We start from the raw sequence: 24,400 nt of genomic DNA, 5'->3' as shown, positions 1-24,400 counted from the left end.
TGAAGCTTATGGTAGATTCAAATAATGGTCCCAAAGAGGTCTCGGTCCGAGTCCTTGGACCCTGGGAATATGTTCCCTTATATGACAAAAAGGCGTCTGCAGATGTGATCAAGGATCTGAGTTGGGGAGACGATCCCGGTCACCCAGGTGAGCCCAATGATGGCCTCAGACGAGGGAGCAGAGGGAGATACTACAAACCAAGGATGGTGGAGGCAGAGACTTACAGATGCTGGTCTTCTGGCTAGAAAGATGGAGGAAGGGGCAAAGAGCCACAAAATGCAAGGAATGCAACTCCAGGAGCTGGAGAAGGCAAGGAGAGGGAGTCTCCACTAAAGCCTCCAAAAGGAGCCAGCCCTGCCAACACCCTGCTTTAGCCACCGAAATTGATTTTGGACTTCAGGCCGCCAGAACCGTGAGGAAATGTATGTGTGCTGTTTTAAGGCACTCAGTTTGTAGGAACTTGTTATAACAGCAATAGAAAACTAATACAAAATTTTTGACAAGTTTTTATTGTGAAATATTGGATTTAGAAAAAAGTACAAAATGTCAACAGTCAGGTGTGTACAAGTACAGTATTTCAATAGTCTATACATGTGAACAGCTTAACAGGTTCACTGCAAAAAATGCGTATTTAGACCAATACAATCTAAAAAGGACTGTAATATTCACAGGCTATTAATACATAAATAACGAGCCAAAATGACCCTCACTGGTAAATGCTAATTAATAGCTGAAAACAGGCTAATAAGCACAATACGGCACACCATAGTATCTCCTTACAGGTCCACATTTAAAGAACATCAGCTCATTGTGTCAATACGCTACAGATCCAGGACTGGGACTCAATTGCTAGTTTATACAACTGCAAAAAAATTAAGTTATAAAATAAAGTCATGGAAAGAGGGTAATTAGGACTAAATACTGTGAAGCCCCCTAAAAGATTTTAGCCTTTGAATTTACAAGCTTAATTATTGAGACTGATTTTCAATTTTTAATCTTTTACTAAAAAAGTGGGAAGGGGCACCTTTCTATTATAGCAGCTCCAAAAAGGTGTAAGAACTATTACACAGCTTATTTTAAAATGATAATAACCACTGTGGATTGACAAATGACTATGAAAGTAGAATATAAAGCATTACAAATTTTAAAGAAAGGTAACAACTATCTTATGAATTTAGCAAATCCTGCAAAAATTAAAATTTGTGTTAAGAGGGCATTATCTAGCATTGCTGAGAGTACTAAATTTAGGAAGATTATTGCATGACGATCTCATAAAAACAAACTAGCTTAGTTTTTCCAAGTCTGACTCAATCTTTCACTATCACTTGAAAATTACCCTAGATCATATTTTCAAATTGGACAGTTATTTGACATTACTTTCTAATGAGTAACTATAAGAATAATCTACTGAAATGTGAGTCATGTTGAAAACAATTATTACAATCATCCTGTATTCTGAGCAAAGATGACCTTTGATATGACATTCATAATCATTGCTTGCTTAAAAACATCTTCAAAATTGATAAATTTAGTAAGTTTATTTTAAACAAATTTACCCTTGCCCATAAATTTCTAAGGGAAAGAACTCTTCCACTCTATCCAGTATATCTAGCAATGCCTGATGTTTTAAAGTTAAACTAAAAGTCTGAACTGGCAGTTACTAAGCAGGAGATCAATTAATTCCATTAGACTGAAAACCAATGGATCAAAATATAATTAGTCAATAACTTCCCATAACCTATCCCACCCTATTTTAACCTTTTATAGACAATTTTAAAGACTCTGATATAATTTTCTTATAAATAGTACCTGAATCTTACAATAGATTCCAATTTATTCAAAGATAGTCACAGATTGATTTAAAAGTTATTTAATTTTTTTTCAGATTTGCTTTAAAACTTACAAATTAAGTATGGTGTACATAAATATTAACTTAATGACATATTATAGGGAAAGCAGATATATGGACCACTGCAGAAAAATTATAAATTTTTAAAATTTTTATAAAAGAAAAATAAAGCAAAACATGTAACTTACAAAATATGAACATGAAGCTGTATCACATAAAAAATATACTCTATCAGAAGTGATTTAAAATTAAATCTTTGGGGAAGTATTTTGACATAATTCAATGATCAACAGCTTCCCGCATCACACAGAAACAAACCACAAAAATCATCTAAAGTCTATATGCATTTTCAGTTCTTAATGCAACCTCACACATTTTACTAGCAACTTTGATTTCCTTCTGAAATAGGCTCTGTACATATGCATTTATATACAAACATTTATTAAACATGATTTTAAAACAAGCTTTATATACAAAAGATCAGCATTCCTATAAATAAAAACATTAGGTGGCAAAAAGGCACTTGTAAGTAAAAATCTACAGTAGTTTTTTTACAAAACAAAACACATTTTACCTTGGATACTGTACAATAAACATTAATTCCTATACCAATAATGAAAATACTAGTATACTAATGTTAATGATCTAATTTTTAAAAACATATTTACATATCCTCTGAAGTTCATTTAATAAAGCACCATGATTCTCTCCTAAATTTATGTTGATGCAAAGTGAAAACAATTACCAAAAAAACCAGTGTTCACCACTTTCCTTATTTAAAAGTTTTTGTATTTCTAAACTGAAAACTGTTTATCTGTACTAGCATAGTGTGAAACAGAAAACAAAACAAAACCCTGCTGCTCTGACTACTCTATTATTGCATGTTACATTTCATAAAGAGCACTATTCATGCACTCCTTAACAACTGTTTAATACTATTGCTGGCAAAAAAGTTCCTTGATATCAAATAATTAAAAAGTTACTTCAAACCAGTTGAAGTTTTATTTGAATGTTTTACAACTTAAAAAAATGCTGTATATCATCAGTTACAAAAGTGAATAGGAAACACGCCAATTCATTTGGTGTGCAAAAATATTCTTCCACTACACAGAATTTAAGGGCTTCACAGAATTTTTTTCAAATTTACATTTTCAGCAGAAACACTAAATTAATAACTTTCTCAAGGGGATGTTAGTATGCTTCCACTTTTGTCAAACTTTTTGCCCTTTGACAATGCTGCAACCTGTTTGAGTAGTTCTCTGTTTTTGGCCTGTGGGAGACAGAAACATTTAAGGTTAAAAATGTTTGAAATATTATTAAGTCATGCTGAAGAATACTACTTGTCTAATGCTGTTCTTTTCACTTACAGACCAAGATTTCATTGAAACACTAACAGAATTAAATGAAAAAGTATATTTAGGTTCATCTCTTTATAATCGGTTATTAAGAAGGCAACTTAAAGTGAATCTGCTTAAAAGAGGGTCAAAATTTTAAATAGGGATAGAATTTTTGGCTCTTTATCCTAAAAACAGGAGATGAAAACCATGAAAGTAAGTTTTATTTTATAATAAATGAGACCAAACGACTCAAGTGATGATTTAGGAGAAATAGTTCCCTACAAACTGTACAATCTTTTATTTGATGTTCACTTATTTTTAGAACAAGTGTAAAAAGTCCTTTTTGCAAAAATATTGTTTTTTTTCACTTTGCCACAGGGACTGGTATCTAAAGGTTTTTTTGAAGTACCCATCAGCACCGCCCTTTCTGATCTTATTTTTGCTCCTTTAATTGTCATACAGTCATTTGGTACTAGCTTTGATCAAATTTGAGCAGAACAATGATTTTATATCTCCATTGTTTTTAGTTTCATGAAAGGCTGAAATTTCTTTTCAGATTCACAATTGCACTTTGTCATCTACCTGAACTGAATTTGCACTTTATTCAAATGTACCATCCACCATTGAAAGACACTGACCTTAAGCCGATGTGCTGTGACAATCACTAGTGTTTAGTGAGGAGGAATTTGGAAGTAGGGACCCTTCAGTATTCAGAATACTTTCATATTTTCACTGCCTTTGTTTCCCTACGCAATCTCTTAACTGTGGAAACAGATAATAAGAACCCTCCATATACTATGTAAGGACATTAATAATCAAACACTTTTGAAGTTTTTGAGCCAAAAATCTGAGCACTGCCCTAAATAACAAAATTTTAAAAGATATCCTCTGGCTTATGTTTGAAAACAATTTTCTTTCACAGGTCTCAAGATTTTTTATTATCTAGATACTTTTTTTTAACCCCCGTGCTTTATCTTCTACTCTAATTTTAGCCTTTGTATGGCAAATTAACACCCTGCCTTCTGTGTATACCATCTTAAAGCAGCTTCATGAAATAGAAACCTTTCCAGGCTTTGTACTTTTACTCTCCCAGTCATCTTCACTCAAACTCTCCCTAATGCATAACCTATGATCTCCAAAATGCAAATATTCTTAAAGCGATCTTATATTTGCAAATCATTTTTTATGTTTGACTGCATGATTAGCAGCAGCATTTCTGTGTTCACAATTATTAAATAATTAAGGCGGTAAGTAAGAGTTTCTAATTCAATTTCAAATTTAGAAAACCATCAAGAATTTAAAATGATTTTATTTTCCCTTTAAAACCAAACAGCTTGAGAAACTCAGGGGTCAAATCAATGAGAATGCCTGGCAGTTAATGGAAGTCAAGTGAACACACTCTTTATCGATTAGGTTATTATTCACCTGACCAGTCCTAGTCAATGTGGTAGTTTTGAATTGTTTTCTTTTTACTGTTAGCTACAGATTATTTAATTTGTAACTATAGTAGACTTACTGGCTAAAAAAATGTATTTTAAGAACAAATTTTAAAATAACAAATTAATGAAGGGCATAAAAAGGAATATCTGTAAGTTACATTTATATAGAAACATTTATACTGACATACCAAATCATTAAAAAGTTAACCTTCAAATTAGTTTCTTCTTGATCAATAAAACAAAGGAGTTTATAATTTTCATATCCTAAGTATGAAATACCAGAATTCAAACATTAGGTGTTGAAAGCAATTTTTCCTTTTAATTCTTTAACAGCTAATTTTCAATCTGCATTTATATATTTGGTCTCCTACTCATGTCACTAATAAATTTGTCTGCTAATAAATTATGTAAGAAAAAAGCGTTTAAGAAAAATAAACAGTGCATCAGTTGTTAAATGGAGACAAGCCCAATTCTGCCTATTCTAATATAGGTACAATAAAAATATATTTTGTAATACAATATTTAACTACAAATACATTTAAAATTTGTATACTAATATTACTTATTACACACCTTGAAAAATCCATTATTATTTAAAAACACTCAAGCAAGTTAAAAATGTTTAGAAACATTGGCATAAAGGAAAGAATATCTGGATTAAGAATCATACAGACGCTGCTTTGAATCCTGGCTCTGCCATTTATCTGCTTTGTAACCTGGAGTCTATTTTCTCATCTGTAAACGGAAACTTCACTACCTACAACAGGAGTTGAAAGAACGAATCAAAAATATAAAAAACTTAGCTTAACACAGCGGCTTGTACATAGTAGGCACTCAAATGTTTGCAGCCTTTCCCCCTTTTATCAACTTACCTCCTAAAGGAAAGGTAAATTGTTTTATTTGATATTCTCGATATTTTAGGTTATTTGGGTTGTTTTTTGTTTGTTTGTTTTGGGTTTGTTTGTTTTTTTGGTATTCTGCACAATTTTTTCTTGTGACGCTCAGTGTTTTTTTTCTCCAGGCGTGGTAGTTAAAAATGTTTTGAGAGCTATTAGAGCAAGGTAACTTTCCTGGTATAGGACTTAGTTTCTTATCACAAAAAGATAAGAAAAGCAGTTAACTATGTTTACTCACCTACCAGTACATAGTTACTAAAGGGAGTGGGATTTCAAAGAAGGTACTTAACTGTGACAGAATGTTAACAAGGATGGATGAAACAGAAAACCTAAGTAACCTGAAGTGGTGGGAAAAGGTGGAACAGGAGAAAGTATAGTCAAATCAGAGTCAGAAGATGCAGGTTTCTATGTCACTTCTGACATATACCTCAGTTATTTTAAGGCGCAAATAAGACAGCCTACATAAAATCGTATTGAAAATATCACACTCTATTAGTTAATATTCTATCATACGAAACTTCAGCTACCAACCAAGAGAACGTAGGCTTAAGGTCAATCAGGCTAGACGTCAGAGGCTAGACGTAAATCAGGCTAGACGTCAAAGAGGTTCCCCTGTACTTTCAACTACAAAATAAAACAAACTGCTTTTCCAACACTGAGAAGTACTAAGTGTTACCATATTTAAGCACTGCTCACAGTTTTTCCACCACTTTATTCTGGATTTACTCCCGAGTTTTGGTTTACACCACATTACACCAGAGATCATCATACAGAAGATTTTGTTACCAAGTAATCATTCAGCATTAATAACTGAATGAGAAAAACAAGAATATCATAAAACTAATACTTGCTGGTGGATGATAACAGTGTGTAAGAAGTCCAAAATGATATGAGCAATCTCTCAGGACAGAAGGCAGATGGCCATTTCCATAAATCACCACTCATTCAACAAATCATTTGAATGCCTACTATATGCCAAGTTCTATTCAAGGTTTTCTCTTCAAAATTCTTTGTAATAGTAAGGTCAGTGTTAATGGAAGGCAACCTGTACATCAAATTTCAACAGGTTCCTATATCCACTTTACAATCTTATTCAACTTAAGCTACTTTCAAAGAACTATGAAGAATACAAAACCAAAAGATAGCAATATCAAATATCTCTTGGTGTTACATTGTTAAAAACAAACAAATTAACCAACCAACCAGGGCACTATTAATTCCTTCCTTCCAACTTACACTCTCCCATCAAGTCGAAAGTCTTGTGTGCTGGCATCTTCTACACTTTTAAAACTTCTGAAAACCCTTTTACCCAAAGATTGATTCTACAAATGTCAGAATGTATAAATCAATAGAACAGGTAATTCAGTATGGTCTCATTTCTAAATTTAGGAAACCTAGGTGAGAAAAAGCTTAAATAAGGAAATAAATCTATATCCCCATTGCATGTTCTCATCTCTGCATGCCAGACATCAGATAGTACTCTCTTTGTAACTGGTAACTCTTGGCTTCACCATTCAGTTGCTCCCTCTATTGACATCCTTCTGAGTATATACACTTGACAGCACTCTGAGATTGACCATTGACCTAGATGCTGCATCACTTCATGCAGCATAAATTTCATCTACCTGAGGTCCCTGAGAAGTGGTTTGTACACCCATCTCCTTTCCCATCATCTGGGAGGAAATAAGAAGAATGACTGCACAATGTACTAAAGACCTCAGTTTCACGAATCTGATTTTTAATTTTTTGCTTTTCATTTGATGATCAACTGAACATACTGTAATGATACCCTCTCCTCTGAAAACCTCATTTGAAATTTAGGGAAAAGTTTTTAGAATTAATTATACTGAATTCCTCTATCAAGTGATTTTAAGCAATAACTTTTCATAGGAGCAGGATTAAAAACTAAGCCTGTAAATCAAAGCTGAAAATGTATCAAATATGCATAAAAAAGGGATAAAAATACTAATCTAAGACAATGAATACTATTAACAAAGTTTAGCCTTTCTTGACTAACAGTTTATATAAATAATGTCATTTACCTGAAGTTGTTCCACAGTTTCTTTGTGAGCTTTTTCCATACTGTTCATCTTTGTTCTCAAGTTCGATTCTTGGTACTGAAAGTCTGCCTTTAGTTCAGTTAACTGAGTGATTAAAAACAACAATAAAAAAACCCAACATATATATGTATATGTGTTTGTGTGTGTGTGTGTGTGTGTGTGTATATGTATATGTATATGCACATATACAAACACATCATTTAAAATAAACTCACAATTCATCAGAAAAGGGGAAAATGTTATCAGCAGTTTCCTGAGTTTTATAACTTATCTAGAATTTTTGTGAAATGATGAATTCTACCTATTTCGCTCTAGTATAATTTTAAGGTTAAGATAATAATGAACCATCTGTAAAACATTGGGGAAGTTGCCTTTTTGTTTCTATTTAAAGGTGGCTTCACTGGGTGGAGTTTGGCAACTGGTATGCCAACAGGAAAGCTTAATGGCTAATACCTTGGAAATGCTTCAATTAAAATGGACTTTGTATTATAAATGAACAATAAAACTGGTTTATTAAAATAATCTTTGTGATTAAAAGAAAACGTTTCACGTGGGGAAAGTACAAAGAGGAACGGTCCATGAAACAAGAGCTATATTGCTTTCATTTGAAAATATATGTCCAGAATGATGTATCCAATTCCAACTAAGATTTGAGGTAAAAGTGGAGACCAAACCACAGAAGTATAATTAATATGGAACAAGAAAGGAAAAGGCGTTACTTTAAAATTTGGGCTAAATTAGACAAATATAAGAAAAAGTAATTTGAGGAAGCAAACGCTACATGACAACTTTTCATAAATATCAATAACAAGGAAAATATAAAATCTCATGACTTTACACTAAGAAGTTCGTATTATATAATTTCATTATTAGAACCCAGCTTCTGGTTACTTTTAAATGGTTTTTATTATGTAAGCTTTAAAGGTTTGCAGTTCTTTTTTGTAATTACCCAGTAGTTAGTGAACTGAAATAAACTGAAATATGTACAACAGAAAAAAGAAAGGAAGTCATGGTGTCTTACATTCTTATTTTCTGAATAAAAGTCCTTGCTTTTGTCAAATTCAAAGAATAAATGAATTCTCTTTCCCATATCACAAAAGAATTCCTGTGCCAAAAGTCAATTCGCATCTAACCAGCTAAGATAATCATTTTCGCATTACTATACTGTGAGTTGCTTCCAGATTATGAATTTCTGGAAGGACTGTTTACTTATTCATCTTTGTATCCTCATGATCTAGTATGTAGCTGGCTCTAAAAATCACTAAATAAAGTGAAATAAATTCAAGAAAATAACTTGGTTGTCTTAGATTTACATTATAAGAAAAAACTGCAAATATGTAGCCATTTTAGGCTTACAATTATTACTTTCCTTATAACACTGCTAATTGCCCCATCCCCATTAGTGTTTTTTAAGAAAAAAGGAACACTAACAAAAGTAGAAAACTCAACTAAGTGCACTAATATAGAATAATTATGCTAGGAAAAGGAAAAATATCTTAAAAGTAAAAGAAAATCCCACAACTCATTACTACTTGGTTTTGGAATCACTGTTATAGTTAACTTACCATTTTATTCAACTTTTATCTAGATTGATACAGATATAGCTGTCTTTCTGCAACAGAAATGTCTCTAAATTTCTGTGTATAAAACAGATTTTCACAAAGCTCATCAACTTAAAGTATCCTGCAGTCACTCAAAAATAACCATTAAAAATAAGATACTTATAACTATCTTATTTTTACTAGTATCTTATGTCAATACTAAATTTTCTAGACTGAATTTGCTTAAAGGCACAAATGTGTTAAAAGAACTTTAGATACACTTAATGATCAAGCTGTGGGAAAATGTAACATAAAAGTTGTTCAATGTAGACAAACTAACAAAAATTCATAGACACAGACAACAGTTTAGTGGTTACCAGAGGGTAAGGGGGGATGGAGGTGGTAGAAGAGGGAAAAGAAGAGTTCAAGTATATGGTGATGGAGGGAGAACTGACTCTGGGTGGTGAGCACACAATGCAATATATAATGTATTATACAATTGCACACTTGAAACCTGTATAATTTTAATAACCAATGTCACCCTAATAAACTTAATAAAAAAAATATATATATATAAAAATAGAAATGTAAAAAAAGAAAAGAAAAAACGTTGTTGAATGCCAGAGCAGAATTGTAAAAGCCAGGTTAGACAGAAGCGCTACTATGGATACTCAGAAACAGATAATTCATATACGTATGTATTTATAATCATATGTTGTTTATAATTTTAAAAAGACTTTTCCTACTGCATTAAGATGTTTGAAACAGACCAAACTAGATAGCCTAGGGTCATAAAACAAGTACAAAAGTAGATTCTACCCTCAAAGATGACTAAGCGTTAGTAATTGGAACTATAAGTACTTATACATGCTAGGAGCTGTAGTACCGTGTTTCCCCAAAAATAAGACCTAGCCGGACCATCAGCTCTAGTGCGTCTTTTGGAGCAAAAATTAATACGTCTTATTTAGACCCGGTTTTATATTAATTTTTGCTCCAAAAGACACATTAGAGCTGATGGTCCGGCTAGGTCTTATTTTTGTGGAAACACAGTAAGTACTCTACATTTTCATTTAATCATAACAACTATCCCATAAGATGGTATTAATACTCTCATTTTTAAAATGAGAAAACTGAGGCCTAAAGAGGCGAAAGCATTCTGAGCAAGTTCATACAGAAAGTTAGAACTTTTCATTAAATAGACAAAATATTTGATATTCCTCTTGATCTAACCTATAAACAAAATCAAACAAAATCCCAATAAACTCACTTAGTTCCTACAAAATAACCTTAGACTCCTAATGCTAATCACTGACTAAAACACAAAAAAATTTCCATAGCATCACTTTTCACCAGTTATTTAATCTGAATTGAAATGAATACGACTGGTATATCAAAAACTATATTCAATTACTTTCTTAAATCACAAGAATTCACAAAATATTCTCTTTACATTTCGTTTTCAAATTAAGACATTAGACCTATTCTAACTTTTAAAAATTTTTTAATTAAAAAAAATTGTAATAGAATATTACACCTATTTTAAATTACAGGCTTAGTGAAAACTAATTTTCAGAAATTACAATTCTAATTAGCTCTCAATTCTTAGAACAAAAATTCTGAAAGATTATTTTATTTATCTTCATTAGACAGCTTAGGGTCCAATTTGGGCTTTTATAATGTATCTTTAAGAACTATGCACAACAAACATTACCAAATTATTAAAGTTTAATAAAATTTGCAATTATCAGTAAAGAGTCAATATGTAAATCTTACCAGGCTTCAGCGAACCATGTTCTTACCTTTTTATCTTTTTCTAAAATGGTCTGGTCTCTCTGCTGTAAGAGACGTTTAAGTGACATCACTTCTTCTTTCAGTTGACTTATAAGGACAAAATTGTCTGTTCCCCCACTATCTGCTGACTGATTTATAGAGCTACTAAAAAGAAAAAAGTAAAACACAGTTAAGTGAAGTAGAAGGAAAAGTATCAGGTGTTCAAATTGCATAAATTAGACAATTCCACAAACATCCTTAAGGCTAATGCAAAAAAATATGTACCTGACAGAAATGGATGCAACTGGCAAATTACCTTACTAATGGCACACATTACATACACCTGCAGAAATATAATTCAGTATTAGCTTTTAGGGGGTCAATACTTCTAGTGTAAAGCAATAGGCAGCCAATTTGTACAGTAACATCAGCAAACTTGGCTAATGAACTAAAACAAAGTCACGCTCGCTCATAATACCTTAAATCTAAAAGCATTTTCCAAGCAGGTCAATTTAAAACATCACAATTAGATTTGTGTTTCATTGAAGAATAATTAAGATAAAAAGAACGTTCTCTATTCAGATGTTTTCCTTTTTTCAAAACCCAAATTTATTCCCCAAATAGAAAAACAGTGCAGTGCCACTTTCTTATTGCCAAAATTAAGTTAAAATTTTTTAACTGATTATGTTTATTCTTCTGAATGACTCAAAGTCAATGTAGAAGACACATGTTTCTATTCTTTTACCTAATAATAACTGGCAATCAACCATAACTGTTCAACTAAGTTGAATTTTCACTAAAGGAATTCATTTTTACCTATCTCCATTAGATGGCTTAGATTCCAATTTGGGCTTTTTCTTTGGAGTTTCATTCTGAATTGCTGCAGAGGATTTATGGCTGAAACCAAACATTAATAAGAATAATTAGAGTAAAAAGGGCTGAGGCACCAAGTGATAAGTTAATTCTCTTCCCCTAAAATATTACCAAACATCACTGATTTTTTAAAAGCCTAACATGGTTAAAGGGATGTCACATTTAAAAAATATTTTTCGAAATACTTCAGTAAATATTTACTTACCTCTGTTTCCACAGTCCCTGCTCTTGTTCTGGACTCAGACTGCTGATTCTGAAAAATATATAAATGACATTTAATAACAAACAATATTTATTTAATACATCTACACATAACAGCATTCTTCCCAATGAAATCAAATTCGTATATTTATTATAATCCTTTGTTCAGAGAAAAACACATTCAATTAAGTTTTCAGACTAAGCTTATATATATGTGTGTGTGTATATATATATATATACATATATATATATATATATATAAAACATCACATTCTAATAAGATAAATTCTAATCAGATGACTACTATGTAGCCATCTTAAATTCTTCAAGAAAGGTACAATGATAGGGACTAAATTTGATTTTAATCAGCACTTCCATAATTCAATTAAATATCATATGAAGGGTTGGGGTGTATGACCATGAAAACCACCACAACAGGGTTCTATAATCACAAAGTCTGAGCATCATTGTACCTAGGCTGCCCTTACTATTTCAGATAGAAGATGTTCTATCTTTTGAGTCAAGGTCTTCCTAATAATCCTACACGAAGATTCTTCCTTTGGAGTAACTCAAATTCCTCAGAATAATGTGTCAGGTTGAAAGAGGAAATACCTTAATTTCTGTGTTTCTTTCCTAGTTTCCTTAAGACCTCTCTCCAAAGTCTCTAGATCTTTCTTTAGTCAATACTCTGAAGAAGTCATGCTGACAATATTGGGAAATTTCACAGTAATAACTGATTTAACTTTTGTTTACAATTAATACTATACCACTTCTCTTCCATCATGCCATACTAGTAATATAACCCCCTTATAATGCACTATGAATCCTACAAATTTTTCCACTGTGTTTGCACATTAGCCAATTCTTCATTAAGCCCTAGTTTATTGACTCAATATGTATAGAACATCTCCTATGTAGACACTGTGTATTTATATAATATAAGAGATATTAGAGAACCTGGGTTGTAAGGTCTTTTACAAGTTAATTACAATTTCTGAGCCTCAGTTCCCTCACCTATAAAACAGGTATAATGCATACCTTAAAAGGATATAAGGATGAAATGAATTACGTATGTAAAAGCACTTATTACAGTGCTAGCATATACACAATGAGAAATACGTATACCTGTCTGTGTAAAATTTACTATTATTTTAGCTGTAGTTTTTTTTTAAGCAAAACTAAAAAACAGACCATGTTCTTAAAAATCACCTCTAAATAAACACAAAGTTGGGGAATTCTGTAATTCTATGAACCTTAATTTTTCCTTACTTGTGGCAATGAATGGCAACCCTCCTTACGAATTCAGCTGCCATTTTATTTCTTTTAAAATATTCATTTTATTTTTTTTAAAAGTATTTGTATTTCTTAAATAATCAAAAGTGAAAAAATGTCAATACCATCCTCTTTCCCTTTACTTTTGAAACCTGTCTTAAAAAATTAAGTACCTGTCACAGAATTTGATTTTTATAAACATACTGAATGAGTCCTTTCACATCATACCAAGACAAATTTATATGTAACAGCTGAGTCTTAGGAGCAGGCTAGCCGCATAGTTATTTTGTCATATTTTTTATTAAAACAAGAAGCAAAAACAAGGACAATTTATATTCCTTTGCTCCTTGGGATACTCTGATATAAAGACCACAAAACTTTTTCAAAATAGCAAGATTAAAAGTCACTATGCAGTCTACCACTGTTATATCCAGAAAGCACAACACAATAAGGCACGTGGAAAAACTGCTCCTGAAGTAAACATTGGTGCCTCAAAAACAGCCCATAATTTAATATGTGCTTACCTACAGTTTAGACTCAAATCTTTATTAGACAGAACCACATTATATTCTTAAAAAAAAACTGCTGTGTTCCTAACTGTGGTAGACATCACTGTTTTGTAAATAATGTTTTACCTATCTAGAACTTTAAAGACTTATAGAGAAATTTGGGAAAAAACAGTGAATTCTGAAAATCAGTATGTACCATGTTCCTGTGTTCTCCATTTTAGTTTGTGTTTTAATATGCTTGATTTTCCCTTGAAGACTAAAACCACACTTAAAAACCTTTATACTATACACATAAAGGGTTAAGATGTTACTAATATATAACTCAGCCACCACAAGGCACTTTAAAAAAACAAGCAGTTGTTTATATTTGAAGAGTTCCTGCCTGTTTAAAAAAATAAATAAAAATAAACAAAAAAACCAGCAAAGCACCACTAGTTAAAAAGATTATGTCTCACACTTTGAGAACCTTCAAGATTTAGAATGTTTCTATCACAGTCACAAATGATAGTGTTACAATCTGTTCTCAAAGACACCGAATGTACGAACATTTCCTAGTCGCTGGTCTAATTTTGTTTTAACTAAAGTAAATTAATGATACCTGAGGTAAATGTAATTTTTACAAGTAAAACCCTAGCAATTATTTAAACAAAAAAATAATGAGGCTTTTGATAATGGAAATAAAGTATTTAATTAACTCTGATGTACTTATATTTTTACTTCATAATGCAATTTTATAATTCCCTAAATGTCCTATCTTTATTATTATGGTATACAGCTAAATACACTCTACGTGTGTAATTGTATACACTGAATAAAGTGGGGAAAAGCCCTAGACACTCTCGAAGCTGATCATGTACAATGGAAACTAGACTAGCACTAGCTAGGATTTGTGAAACAGTTAAATCCCAATATATGGCATTAAAATGCCTGGGAGGATTTTAGAAAACATGATTTCAGAGTACTTACTTGTGATGACTACTGCTGTGACGATGGTGATGGTGATGATGGTGGTGATGATGTTTTGAATGATGCTGGTCTTTCTCAGTAAGAGATGAAGAAGATGAATTTGAATGTGAAGATCCGAGGCTCTTCCTTTGTTCTTTTGTCTTCTGTAAAACTCTCTTATATGATAAAGTACAGAGCCAGCATAATAACTTTCCATCAACCTTTTAAAAGAAAATATTTTTATTAGATTAAATGTACCTGTAAACTGGCCATAGGTGAAACCAGGTAAGTGCTTCTAGCTATATTTCTCTATCTCAAACACACACACAGTTGAAAAGGTGAAGTAAAACTAGACTTTTCTGAAACTTGGGAAAATGCTTGTTTGGAGGATCATAAAATTGATGAGGATGGTATGTGGACTTCCATTAGTTTTGAGGCATTTTTTAATTTGGAGAAACTTGTTTTATTATTTGGAGAATAAGCATAAATTGATATAGTTCAAAGAAATCTATGGAATCACTAGACTGAATTCTTAAATCACTGTGTAATTAATAAAATGAGAAAATATTTTCCACTACAGTAAAAACGGTTACTTTATAGAAAAAAGGAGAGCTCGAATGACATCTACAGTCAATTCTCATTATTTGCAGATTTCCCATTTCTAAATTCATCACCTACTTGCTAAAATTTATCTGTAACCCCTAAATGAACTTGCAGTGCTTTCGTGACCATTCATGCACATATATAGAGCAGCAAAAAATTTGTGTAGCCGAATGGCAAACCCTCCCTGCTCAGGTCAAACAAGGTGATGCTCTGCTGTCCTCTTCCTTCATCTCTCATACCCTAAACAAATCCTCATCATCTATTTAGTGCATGGTTTTTGCATTTTGTGCTTATCAGTGATTTCACTGTTTAAAATGGTCTCCAGGTGGATTGAAGTGATGTATATAGTGTTCCAAAGCACAAGAAGGCTGTGATGTACTTTATGTAGAAAATATGTGATACGTAAGCTTCCTTCAGGCATAGTTATACTGCTGTTTGCATTACAACTGTTAATCTCTCAACAATATGCATCAAGTAAGGTGTCTTTAAACAGAAACACACACAAAACAAGATTATGTATTAATCACCCTGTTGTGACCAAGTGGCACGAACCCAATCCTGTATTGCCCTTAGGAAGTATTCACTAATTCAGTATTTGCAGCAACTTTATAGAACATAACTACTACAAACAACGAGAATCAACTGTACATGTCACGGGCACAGAAAATGAAACTTCTTCACCAATTTCTATCTTCTATTTGTTCATACAAGAAGTGCTGAGGGAAATTTCTTACAACTAAGATACATATATCGCTGTGGGGGGATCTAGGGGAGCCCCTCAAAGAGAGTCATCCTGCAAATCAACTGAAACTGAGAGACAACAGGAGGTGAATGCTGATCAGCAGAGGAATACCACATGCATACACATGCTTTTTAAGTCACTGTAGGTAGAGGAAAACAATGGTTTAAAACATGAGCCCCAAATCAAAAGGCCCAAGAGTAACTTTGAATCCTGTTAATGAGCTATATTTTTTTCACACCAGCAACTTCAAGTAACCAGGAAAAGGGTAAGTAGCTGAAAGCATTTAAAAGTTAGCAATTCTCCCAAACCAACTGTTGTATAACCAAGTAGTACAGAATAGCCATCACGGAATGTTTTTTAAAGTACAATGATCTCAAATGATCAACATGAATCTATGTATGATGCAAACAAGGAGAAAATGCACTGCTCCTGCACTTTCATCTAACTACCAGCTTTCAGGGACCCAAAGAATACATCAAGTCTCAATAGTGTATTAATTATAATAACTTCCAATTTATTTGCTGTTTTATTTCATTTCCAGAATATGTCATAACATAAATTAAGCATACCTTCCTTCTTCCTTCCTCCTTCCGATCAAAAGCGCATTGTTGCTTGCACTGTTCACAGGTCTGAGGTGGTCCATATTTTTTTTCTGAATTTGTACAACGCTGACACTTTGTACCAATAAATGCTGCAATTATGTTACAGTATTGACAAGGCTTAGGCTGAAAAACAAATACATGTTTTCTTTAACAGAGACATTTGAAAATATTAAAAATTTGCTATATAAAGTAGATTTCTAGGTTAATTAAGGAAATGAATAGGTAACAAAATTTGTGTCAAATCAGTAAGTCCTCACTTAAGGTCCTCGACAGGTTCTGCGACTAAACGAAACAATGCATAATGAAACCAATTCTACTGTAGGGTAACAAGAGTTAAGTTCCTATGACATCTCATCATATGACATCGCATCAGTGTCATAACGAGAAACAACATTTGAGGACCTGCTGTTGCCATAATCAATAAAATCTATCGTGTTTCTATTCGCTTAGTAAAATTTATTCCTAGGCATGAAACTTTTTGTTTCTCTATTGAATAGTTAAAAAAGGTCATGAGTAACATTTATGATTCACATAGTATGTTATATAATGAAAAAGCTACATGTGAAAAGGGTCTTAAAGAAGAAAAAATAAAGGTATGCATTGATAGGAAATTTTCATATATGCAGTTATTTGGGGGAACAAATCTCTACTAATACAATATCCTACTTAGTTACGTCATTTATTCAAAAAATGTTTAACAACTTTTATCATATACAGGTACAGATGATACAAGGGATATATACTTTAGGTGAATTTTCAACTTTAAAAAATTGGCATAAGCACATTCAACATAAACTATAATAAACATACCTTGATTTTCTTTGATATTCAAAAGACAGTTCAGGATTTCATAGAGCCTTAAGGCCAGTACTTTGACTAAACATGACTATAATATACTAGTAATGACTATAATACACATGTAAGAAAAGAATTTATACTAGAATGTCATGACTTTTGTGAATAAATGCCTGAATTGTGCTGCTATATAAAAATTAATGGAGTGTCTGAAGGGAGAAAAGTATGATTATGCAAATTTTATGGGTAAGGTGCTTCTCCATAATCAGTAATTTGCTATATTTGAATCTTTAAAGAATAAAATCACAAATTTTACACTGACTTTCAATATGTATAAAATAGGCACATGACTGTTTTTAATTGTCATCTTCTCATCAGACTATCTACAGAAAATTTCTTTCCTGAAATATTTTGATATGTTGAAGTATTTAAGAACATAGCTATACATATATTTTAAAGGTTCATCTTTGTGAAAATTATTAATTGACCAGTAACAACACATGAAAATATATGACATACTTACAGTGCCAAACTGCTTCACATTTTGAGCACACTTCTTACAAATTGTATTAGTTTTGCTGAAAAGGAAATGGTATATAGGTGATCAAATTTATGTGGCTTTCTGAAGTAATCAGAAAAATGCTCAACTAAAGCAGAGTACTATTTGCTTTAGTAGTACTTAAAACTTACTCTAATATAAACCAAAGAGTTTTTAAAAATACAAACATAGGATCCTTTTAGGGTTGTTATGTTATTCAAATTCATTCTTCTTCCTTTAAGGTAAATGTTTCTATACATTTTTGTTGTGTATTTTTTGGTAAACAAAAGAATCCTAATGTTTTCTAGCTTGTTCCAAAATCTTCACACTTGCCACTACTTATGCACAGTATTACATATCAGTGCTTACCTAACCTTCCACTGAGCCTTCTCCAGTAGGCATCATAGTACTGCTATGGTCCCTACACCAACTTATGAAGAAACTGTTGTTCTTAGGTTACTCTCCGTATGTGCTCTAGTTCTCTAACAGGAATCATCCTATTAAAAAAAAGTATGTGCCGTTCTTCCACTGGTAACAAGTTATGAGTAACCTTTCCTCAGGTCTATGTCAGCATTAATGTGCCTTTCTTTTCTTTTCTTTTTTTTTCTTTTTTTTTTTTTTTACTTTAATGTGCTTATAGTACCTACTTATTTCTGAAATGTCTGAATTTTTCATTAGCAAGGCTATACACTTTCCACACAATAATTTATTCTTTTCTCATGTGCAAACTGAAGCCTAGGTCGAAAATAACCATTAATTCCTTTGTCAACATTCTCTCTCCTATGTCTAAAAGGTTTACAGCATAAAATTTAAGATGCTAAACCATTAAAAAACACACACTCTAATACAAGTATGGAGTTACAACCCCCAAGTATTCCCTACAGATACTACTTTGTCTTTAACAATCAAAAACGGTTCAGTGTACAAACCTCTCTTGTTGAAATTCAGATCTGCAGTAAGTACATTTTACAATAGGATGCGCAATCCGACATTCCTGTAATAAGACAATGAATTAGTCAGTATCTATCTCAAAGTCCCAAATTTCACTTTTCTGGTAGAAAATTGTTACCTAACCTAGTCAAACGTCTAAAACATTAATAAAATCTGCCCCCCCCAATGTAAACAATTGGGTGATTTATCATATAAGTGGCCAATTACAGCGTAATTCCTTAGAGGAGGCATAGGTGTCTTTGTCTTTATTACATGGGGGAGGGTATGCTACAGATAAATTAAGAAAGCTGTCAAGGCCGATTTCAAGGATTGGTTAAATGTGAAACTACTTATTATTTTGCACCGTTGCTCACAGACAGCATCCCGGCTTTAATGGGATGGGAGGAGCTCCAAATCATAGAGCATTCTGTTCCCAAGCCAGTCGCTTCGCTTTCCTGGGCAGGGAAGAAGGATGCCATCAGCTTTGCTGCTTCAGGTTCCTAGCAAGAAAGTGCAAAAATCGTCCCCTGCCTCCCGGTGGAAGGAGAGGACAGACCAGGCAAAAAACCCAGATGAAAACATCTCCACCCCAGGGTCTCTGCGGCATAGACAGGTGGCTGCCTCACTCAGCCCCACCCCTGAGACCCCTGAATGTTGCTGGGGCCCGGCCCACTCCTGGGCCTCCAGGAAGAGGGCAGGATTCTGTCTTCTCTCAGGGGCCTTTCCCAGCTGATGCCCAGGTCATCCAATAAAGGGATCCCCCGGAGGGAGCGAGGGCTCCAAACCCCCAAGGCGCCGGCAAAGAGAGCGAGACTGCAGTGCAGCGGGCACCCAGCTCCCTCAGGCTATGGCCGAGGAAACCCCGCCCGCCCGCCGCCCAGCGCCCACGGACCTTGCAGAGCTGCTGTCCCTGGGAGAGCTCCTCGAAGGGATAGCGCTGGGTACATTTGGTGCAGGCGTACAGGGCCGAGGCCGCCATCCTGCTCCTCAGTCTCCTCCTCCACCGCCGCCCGCTCCGAGGCGGGGCCCTACGGAGAACTCGGGCGCCGCCGCCGCCGCCGCCCGGGCCGCGGGCTCCTCCTCCTCCCCCTCCCCCTGCCGCGCGCCCACCAGGGCCTTGCCGCGAGAGCCCAAGGCCCTGTGGACGCCGCCGTCTCCCTCCGCCTCCACTTCCGCCCCAGCCCACCCAGTGACGCCGTCCCAGCCGCTCCCGCTTAGGCCCCGATAGCGGCGGAGGGAGACGAAGCGGGTAGTTCGCTGCAGTTCAGCTGCGCGGCAGCGGATCCGCTTCCTTCTCGGCCTCCCCCATTCCTGATTAGCTGGGGAGGTTACGCGTCACTCGGACGCTCCTCCCAACCCCTAACCCCGGCTACGCAGGGAGCGCCCACAAAGGGAGGAAGTCGCTGGCCAATAGCAGCCCGCCGCCCTCAGCGCGCGAAAGCCGCTTTAAACTCGCCCCGCCCAAGGTCTGGGTCACGGCTGTTTCTAGTAGCCAGTGTCGGGTCTGCGTGAGCGTTTCCCAATCCAATTGGGTAAGTGTTCGCGAAGATTCACTCTCTGCCTCAACTGCTTTTCACTTGATCTGTATTGGACCAAATCTTTCAGCCCCCCTCCTCCCCCATTCTACTTGCTACGGGTCAAAAGGTAGGTACTTCACCTGGAGAGGCGTCCCCGAGTCAAGCTCACGCTCTCCTTGGCGTTTGGTCCAAGGGAACTGATGGAGTGTTTGAATTTCGCATTCGCTTTAATTCTACATCAACCGTTCGATTCAATTACCCCTGGAGACCAACACAACCCCTGGCCCACGTTTCCGGCCGGAGAACACCGGCCCCGCCGTAGAAGCTCCTCTGAGCCGTCTAGTAGCCCACAGCGTTACCGGCCTCCGCGATCGCGGCTACGCGCTACCTTGTGACGTCACCGAGGGAAGAGCCGGATTCGCTCCGACTACCGGAAGACGTCCGCTTTCTTGATTGGCTATTCAGAACGTCCATTAGGACGTGTTGCCCTTTCCGTGTGCGCTCTGAGCAGGGCGGGAGGGAGGGCGTCCCTGCGTGGGAGTGTGGCGGGGGTTTCTACACCTTGCACCAGCATCGCAGCCCCTTCCACCAGGGGCTCGGCTAAAGGTCGCCCCTGGTGGGCGGCTGTCGAACCTGGAAGAAGAGCACGAGAACCCGGACCGCCCGGGGCTGCGGAGGTGTGCTGGGCAAGAAGGAAGATGGCGGCAGCGTCGGTGTCTGCGACTTCAGGGTCTCAGTTCTCGGTAAGAAGCGGTTGACGTTCGAATAGGCCCAGCTCGGTGCTGGCGCCTCTCTGCGTTTTCTCACCCTTCAGAGCGCTCTCAGCCCAGCGTCTCATCCCACCCTGGGAAACGGCGGGGGCGCCTAGAGCGCCCCATGCTGCTCTGGCGTCCACTGCTCCTCTGTGGAGGTTGCAGCCTTCTTTTGAAACAGGCCTGGCCCATCTTTCACTCACATATCCCTTGCACCTTTCGGCCTGGCAGCCCATGTTACCGAACATTGCCAGGACCCGCCGGGATGACTGTACCCACACCCTGGGTAGCGAAAACATTGCTCCTTTGGTCACGTGGGTGTAACGGCCCTTCTTGGAATCTCGCCGAGACCAGGTAGGAGCGCTGGTCGGCTTCGTTGGCAGCTGTTGAATAGTCTGCAGTCTCGAGTGCATATTAGTCCTGCTTAAGCTGATTATTGTGCCTCCTCCCACCCTGCCATTAACGTTGTTCTGTGCTTACCTGACCCAGAACGCTTGCTTCCCACCTCCCACCTTAGGACTGCAACATGTAAATGTCGTTTTAGGGAAGCGACAGGGGGGAGCTGATCTTAATTGTTTTTGCCTCTGCAAGGGCCACTAGCCAGGTAAGTCACTAATATTTGTCGAGTTGGAGTGTCGAACACTTGGCGTTTTGGTTACCGCAGCATTGGGAATACTGTAGATTGGCAGTCAATGTGAGGAACCCTACTTTGGAGCCATTATCTCCTGATTAGTAAATGTCAAGTGCCTGGCATGCTTTTAAGGCTCCAAGATTACACAGATGAATAGGATGGAGTCCCTGCTTGAAAGGGCAACGCACTGATGAGAAACTACACGCAATTAGATTTTTACACAGTGGAGGTTGATAAATGCTACCATACTGGAATAACGTAGGCGAGAGTGACTAGCAGTGCTTGGGTGTGCTAGGGACAGTTTCCTAGAAGGGAATATGGAGCTAGCTGGATGGTGAAGGTAGTGTAAATGCTTGTCACAAGAACAGAAAAGGGAAGAACACCACAGGCATGTGACGTATGTGCCAAGACAGTAGGTAAACTTGAAATAATTTGGGATGAGTAGAGGTAATATGTGAGTGGGGTTGTATTAGATGAATTGTACAAGATGGGAAAAAAGGATAGTGAAAGAAGCAGGAGGCTATCAGGGTAAGTTATATCATAGAAGCAAATGGGGGAGCAGTTTAGGGAACATTAAGAGAGAGCAGAGTCACCTTGATAAAGATACGTTTTTCTTCAGTTTCAGTTTTTGGTGGCTATTGTGAGGATTTGTGATAATAGGCTAGAAATAACCTTCAGGGTTTCAGCAGAAAGGGGGGTAACACGTTTGCAGAGAGGTCAGGAAAGGTTGAGAAAGTATGAAGCACATGGAGTTCAATCAGGAAATAGACCAGTAAAAGAAGATAAAAGAGGAACCATTAGACTGTTAGGAACAAGTGTCCGTAAGTAGATGAGATTATAAAGAGTCTTGGTTAATGAAACTTCATTGGGAGAAGAGGGCTTTTCACTGCCCTCAAAACGTAGCACTGGGAGACTGAGCAAGGAATACTCTTATACAGGCATACATCAGAGATATTGCTGCTTTGGTTCCAGACCATGGCAATGAAGCAAGTAGTAATCTTTTTGCTGGGGGAGGGTCTTGCTTTCAGTTTGTGAAAAATAACGCACCATCTATGAAGTGCAATAAAGTGAAGCACAAGGAAATGAGGTATGCCTGTAAATGTTGAATTGAACTGCACTCTGCTGAGACTATGGAGCTGAGCAGTGGTACTGAGATGTGGTCAACCCTTACGTAGTCTTTAAGGTAACCTGGTCAGAAATCCTACAATGTGTGTAATAGAAAAGCATACATATTTTTATATGTTAAGCTCAGCTTTAAGTGGATTCTAAATGTCAAGAATATGTTGACTATCTAGGACCATTTACAAATGAAAGCATAACCAACCTTCTTAATTAACTTGACCTGCTACATCAAAATATCTAATTTGTAAGTCACTATGTCTCAAAACAAAAATGACTAAATTTAGTTTATCAGTGTATAAGAAATAGCCCTGCTTAGACACCAGCTGTCTTGTGAGAAACAAGGCTGGCATTTCCAACAGAATTTGCAAAGCACTTTGGCTTAATAAACAGATGACCATAAAATATGACAACACAAAGAGCTTTTAAAACTACAACATGAACTCAGAAGAGTATTCATAGTCAGATTTTAGGGTTGTGAACATTAACATTTCATACTTACTCAACTTTAATAAGTCCAGCATGGAGCTAGCTATAGTAAATAGAGATGCTTTTACCAGGCAAGGATTTTTTAACAGGTAGATTCGAAGTAACAGACTTCAGGGAGCAGCTACCATATAAACCTCAAATATGAACAACATGGAAATGGGTGATACATTTGAATTGTGCTTTTAAGTAATCTTTCACTGCAAGGGTAGCAACAGTGGGTAACAGTAACATTTGTTGAGTGAACAGTATGTAGCAACTGATTAGTGGAGAGTAGCAGAAAAAGATAGGGCATAGGATATTAAATACAATTGCAGGCCGCATAGTCTTGCAAACAGAAGAATGTCTTTTCTGTCCTTTTTTATTTTCCTAGTAACCATGATCAACACCTAGGACTCTTTGGACTTAATGAGCTAATCTTCTAATTGGTCTCCCTGGCTTTTTAGCCAAGCCCTTTAATCAACCTGTTCCCTATTTCTCTTTAAAATGTTTTATGAATATTTCATAGAGTTTATAACATTAAACCATCGAACATATAAAAATTTATTTTTGATAATACAATGAATACTTTCATGCCCCTGTTTGCACCTTGCTTTCACATACACCACCATACATTTTGAGATTATAATAATGCATAATATTAATACTTATTAGTATTACCTGGCAATCATTTTAAATACTTTTCATATATTGATTCATTTAATCCTCAATAATTTTATGAGGTTGGCATTAGTATTTCCATGTTTGAATGAGCAAAATAAGGCCCAGAAAGGTTAAGTCAAAGTTACTTTTTTTTTTTTTAAAGATTTTATTGGGGAAGGGGAACAGGACTTTTTTGGGGAACAGTGTACTTCCAGGACTTTTTTTTTTTCCCCAAGTCAAGTTGTCTTTTCAGTCTTAGTTGTGGAGGGTGCAGCTCCAGCTTCATGTCCAGTTGCCATTGCTAGTTGTAGGGGGCACGGCCCGCGATCCCTTGTGGGAGTCGAACCAGCA

At 35.8% G+C, this 24,400-nt stretch overlaps 2 protein-coding genes across 11 annotated transcripts in view; one reads left to right on the top strand and one right to left on the bottom strand.

Annotated features, from left to right (window-relative positions):
• Positions 1–488: 488 nt before the first annotated feature.
• On the bottom strand, positions 489–20,420 carry FAM76B (family with sequence similarity 76 member B). Of its 7 annotated transcripts, XR_012497421.2 has the most exons (12): positions 19,795–20,418; positions 19,277–19,402; positions 18,902–18,966; positions 17,958–18,012; positions 16,607–16,762; positions 14,714–14,913; positions 11,971–12,018; positions 11,709–11,789; positions 10,922–11,057; positions 7,564–7,665; positions 3,825–3,948; positions 489–3,119 (listed from the first exon to the last, which is right to left on the bottom strand). XR_012497421.2 is itself a non-coding variant. In XM_019737536.3 (11 exons), exons 1-11 carry the CDS (start codon positions 19,879–19,881, stop codon positions 3,030–3,032), a joined length of 1,143 nt encoding a protein of 380 aa, XP_019593095.1. In that variant the 5' UTR covers positions 19,882–20,415; the 3' UTR covers positions 489–3,029. The 7 variants fall into 7 exon arrangements, 6 of the variants coding, with proteins under 6 accessions (XP_019593095.1, XP_019593094.1, XP_019593098.1 ...); XM_019737536.3 differs by lacking the exon at positions 3,825–3,948 and having other exon boundaries at positions 10,922–11,054; positions 19,795–20,415; XM_019737535.3 differs by lacking the exon at positions 3,825–3,948 and having other exon boundaries at positions 19,795–20,414.
• CEP57 (centrosomal protein 57) overlaps positions 20,396–24,400 on the top strand; it is a 45,579-nt gene continuing 41,574 nt past the window's right edge. For 2 of the 4 annotated variants that reach the window (XM_019737534.3, XM_019737533.3), the window contains exon 1: positions 20,910–21,162. In XM_019737534.3, coding sequence (XP_019593093.1) covers positions 21,118–21,162 — 45 coding nt within the window. In that variant the 5' untranslated portion in view covers positions 20,910–21,117. Of the gene's footprint in view, positions 20,435–20,909; positions 21,163–21,197; positions 21,526–24,400 lie in introns of those variants that run through there. The other 2 variants (XM_074335581.2, XM_074335580.2) reach the window with 2 other exon arrangements.

This window comes from Rhinolophus sinicus, chromosome 14, assembly GCF_057876585.1.
Source record: "Rhinolophus sinicus isolate RSI-liver-muscle chromosome 14, RSI-T2T, whole genome shotgun sequence".
NCBI lineage: Eukaryota > Metazoa > Chordata > Mammalia > Chiroptera > Rhinolophidae > Rhinolophus > Rhinolophus sinicus.
Note: the sequence above shows the minus strand (reverse complement) of the source record. Positions and strands in the feature narration are given on the sequence as shown.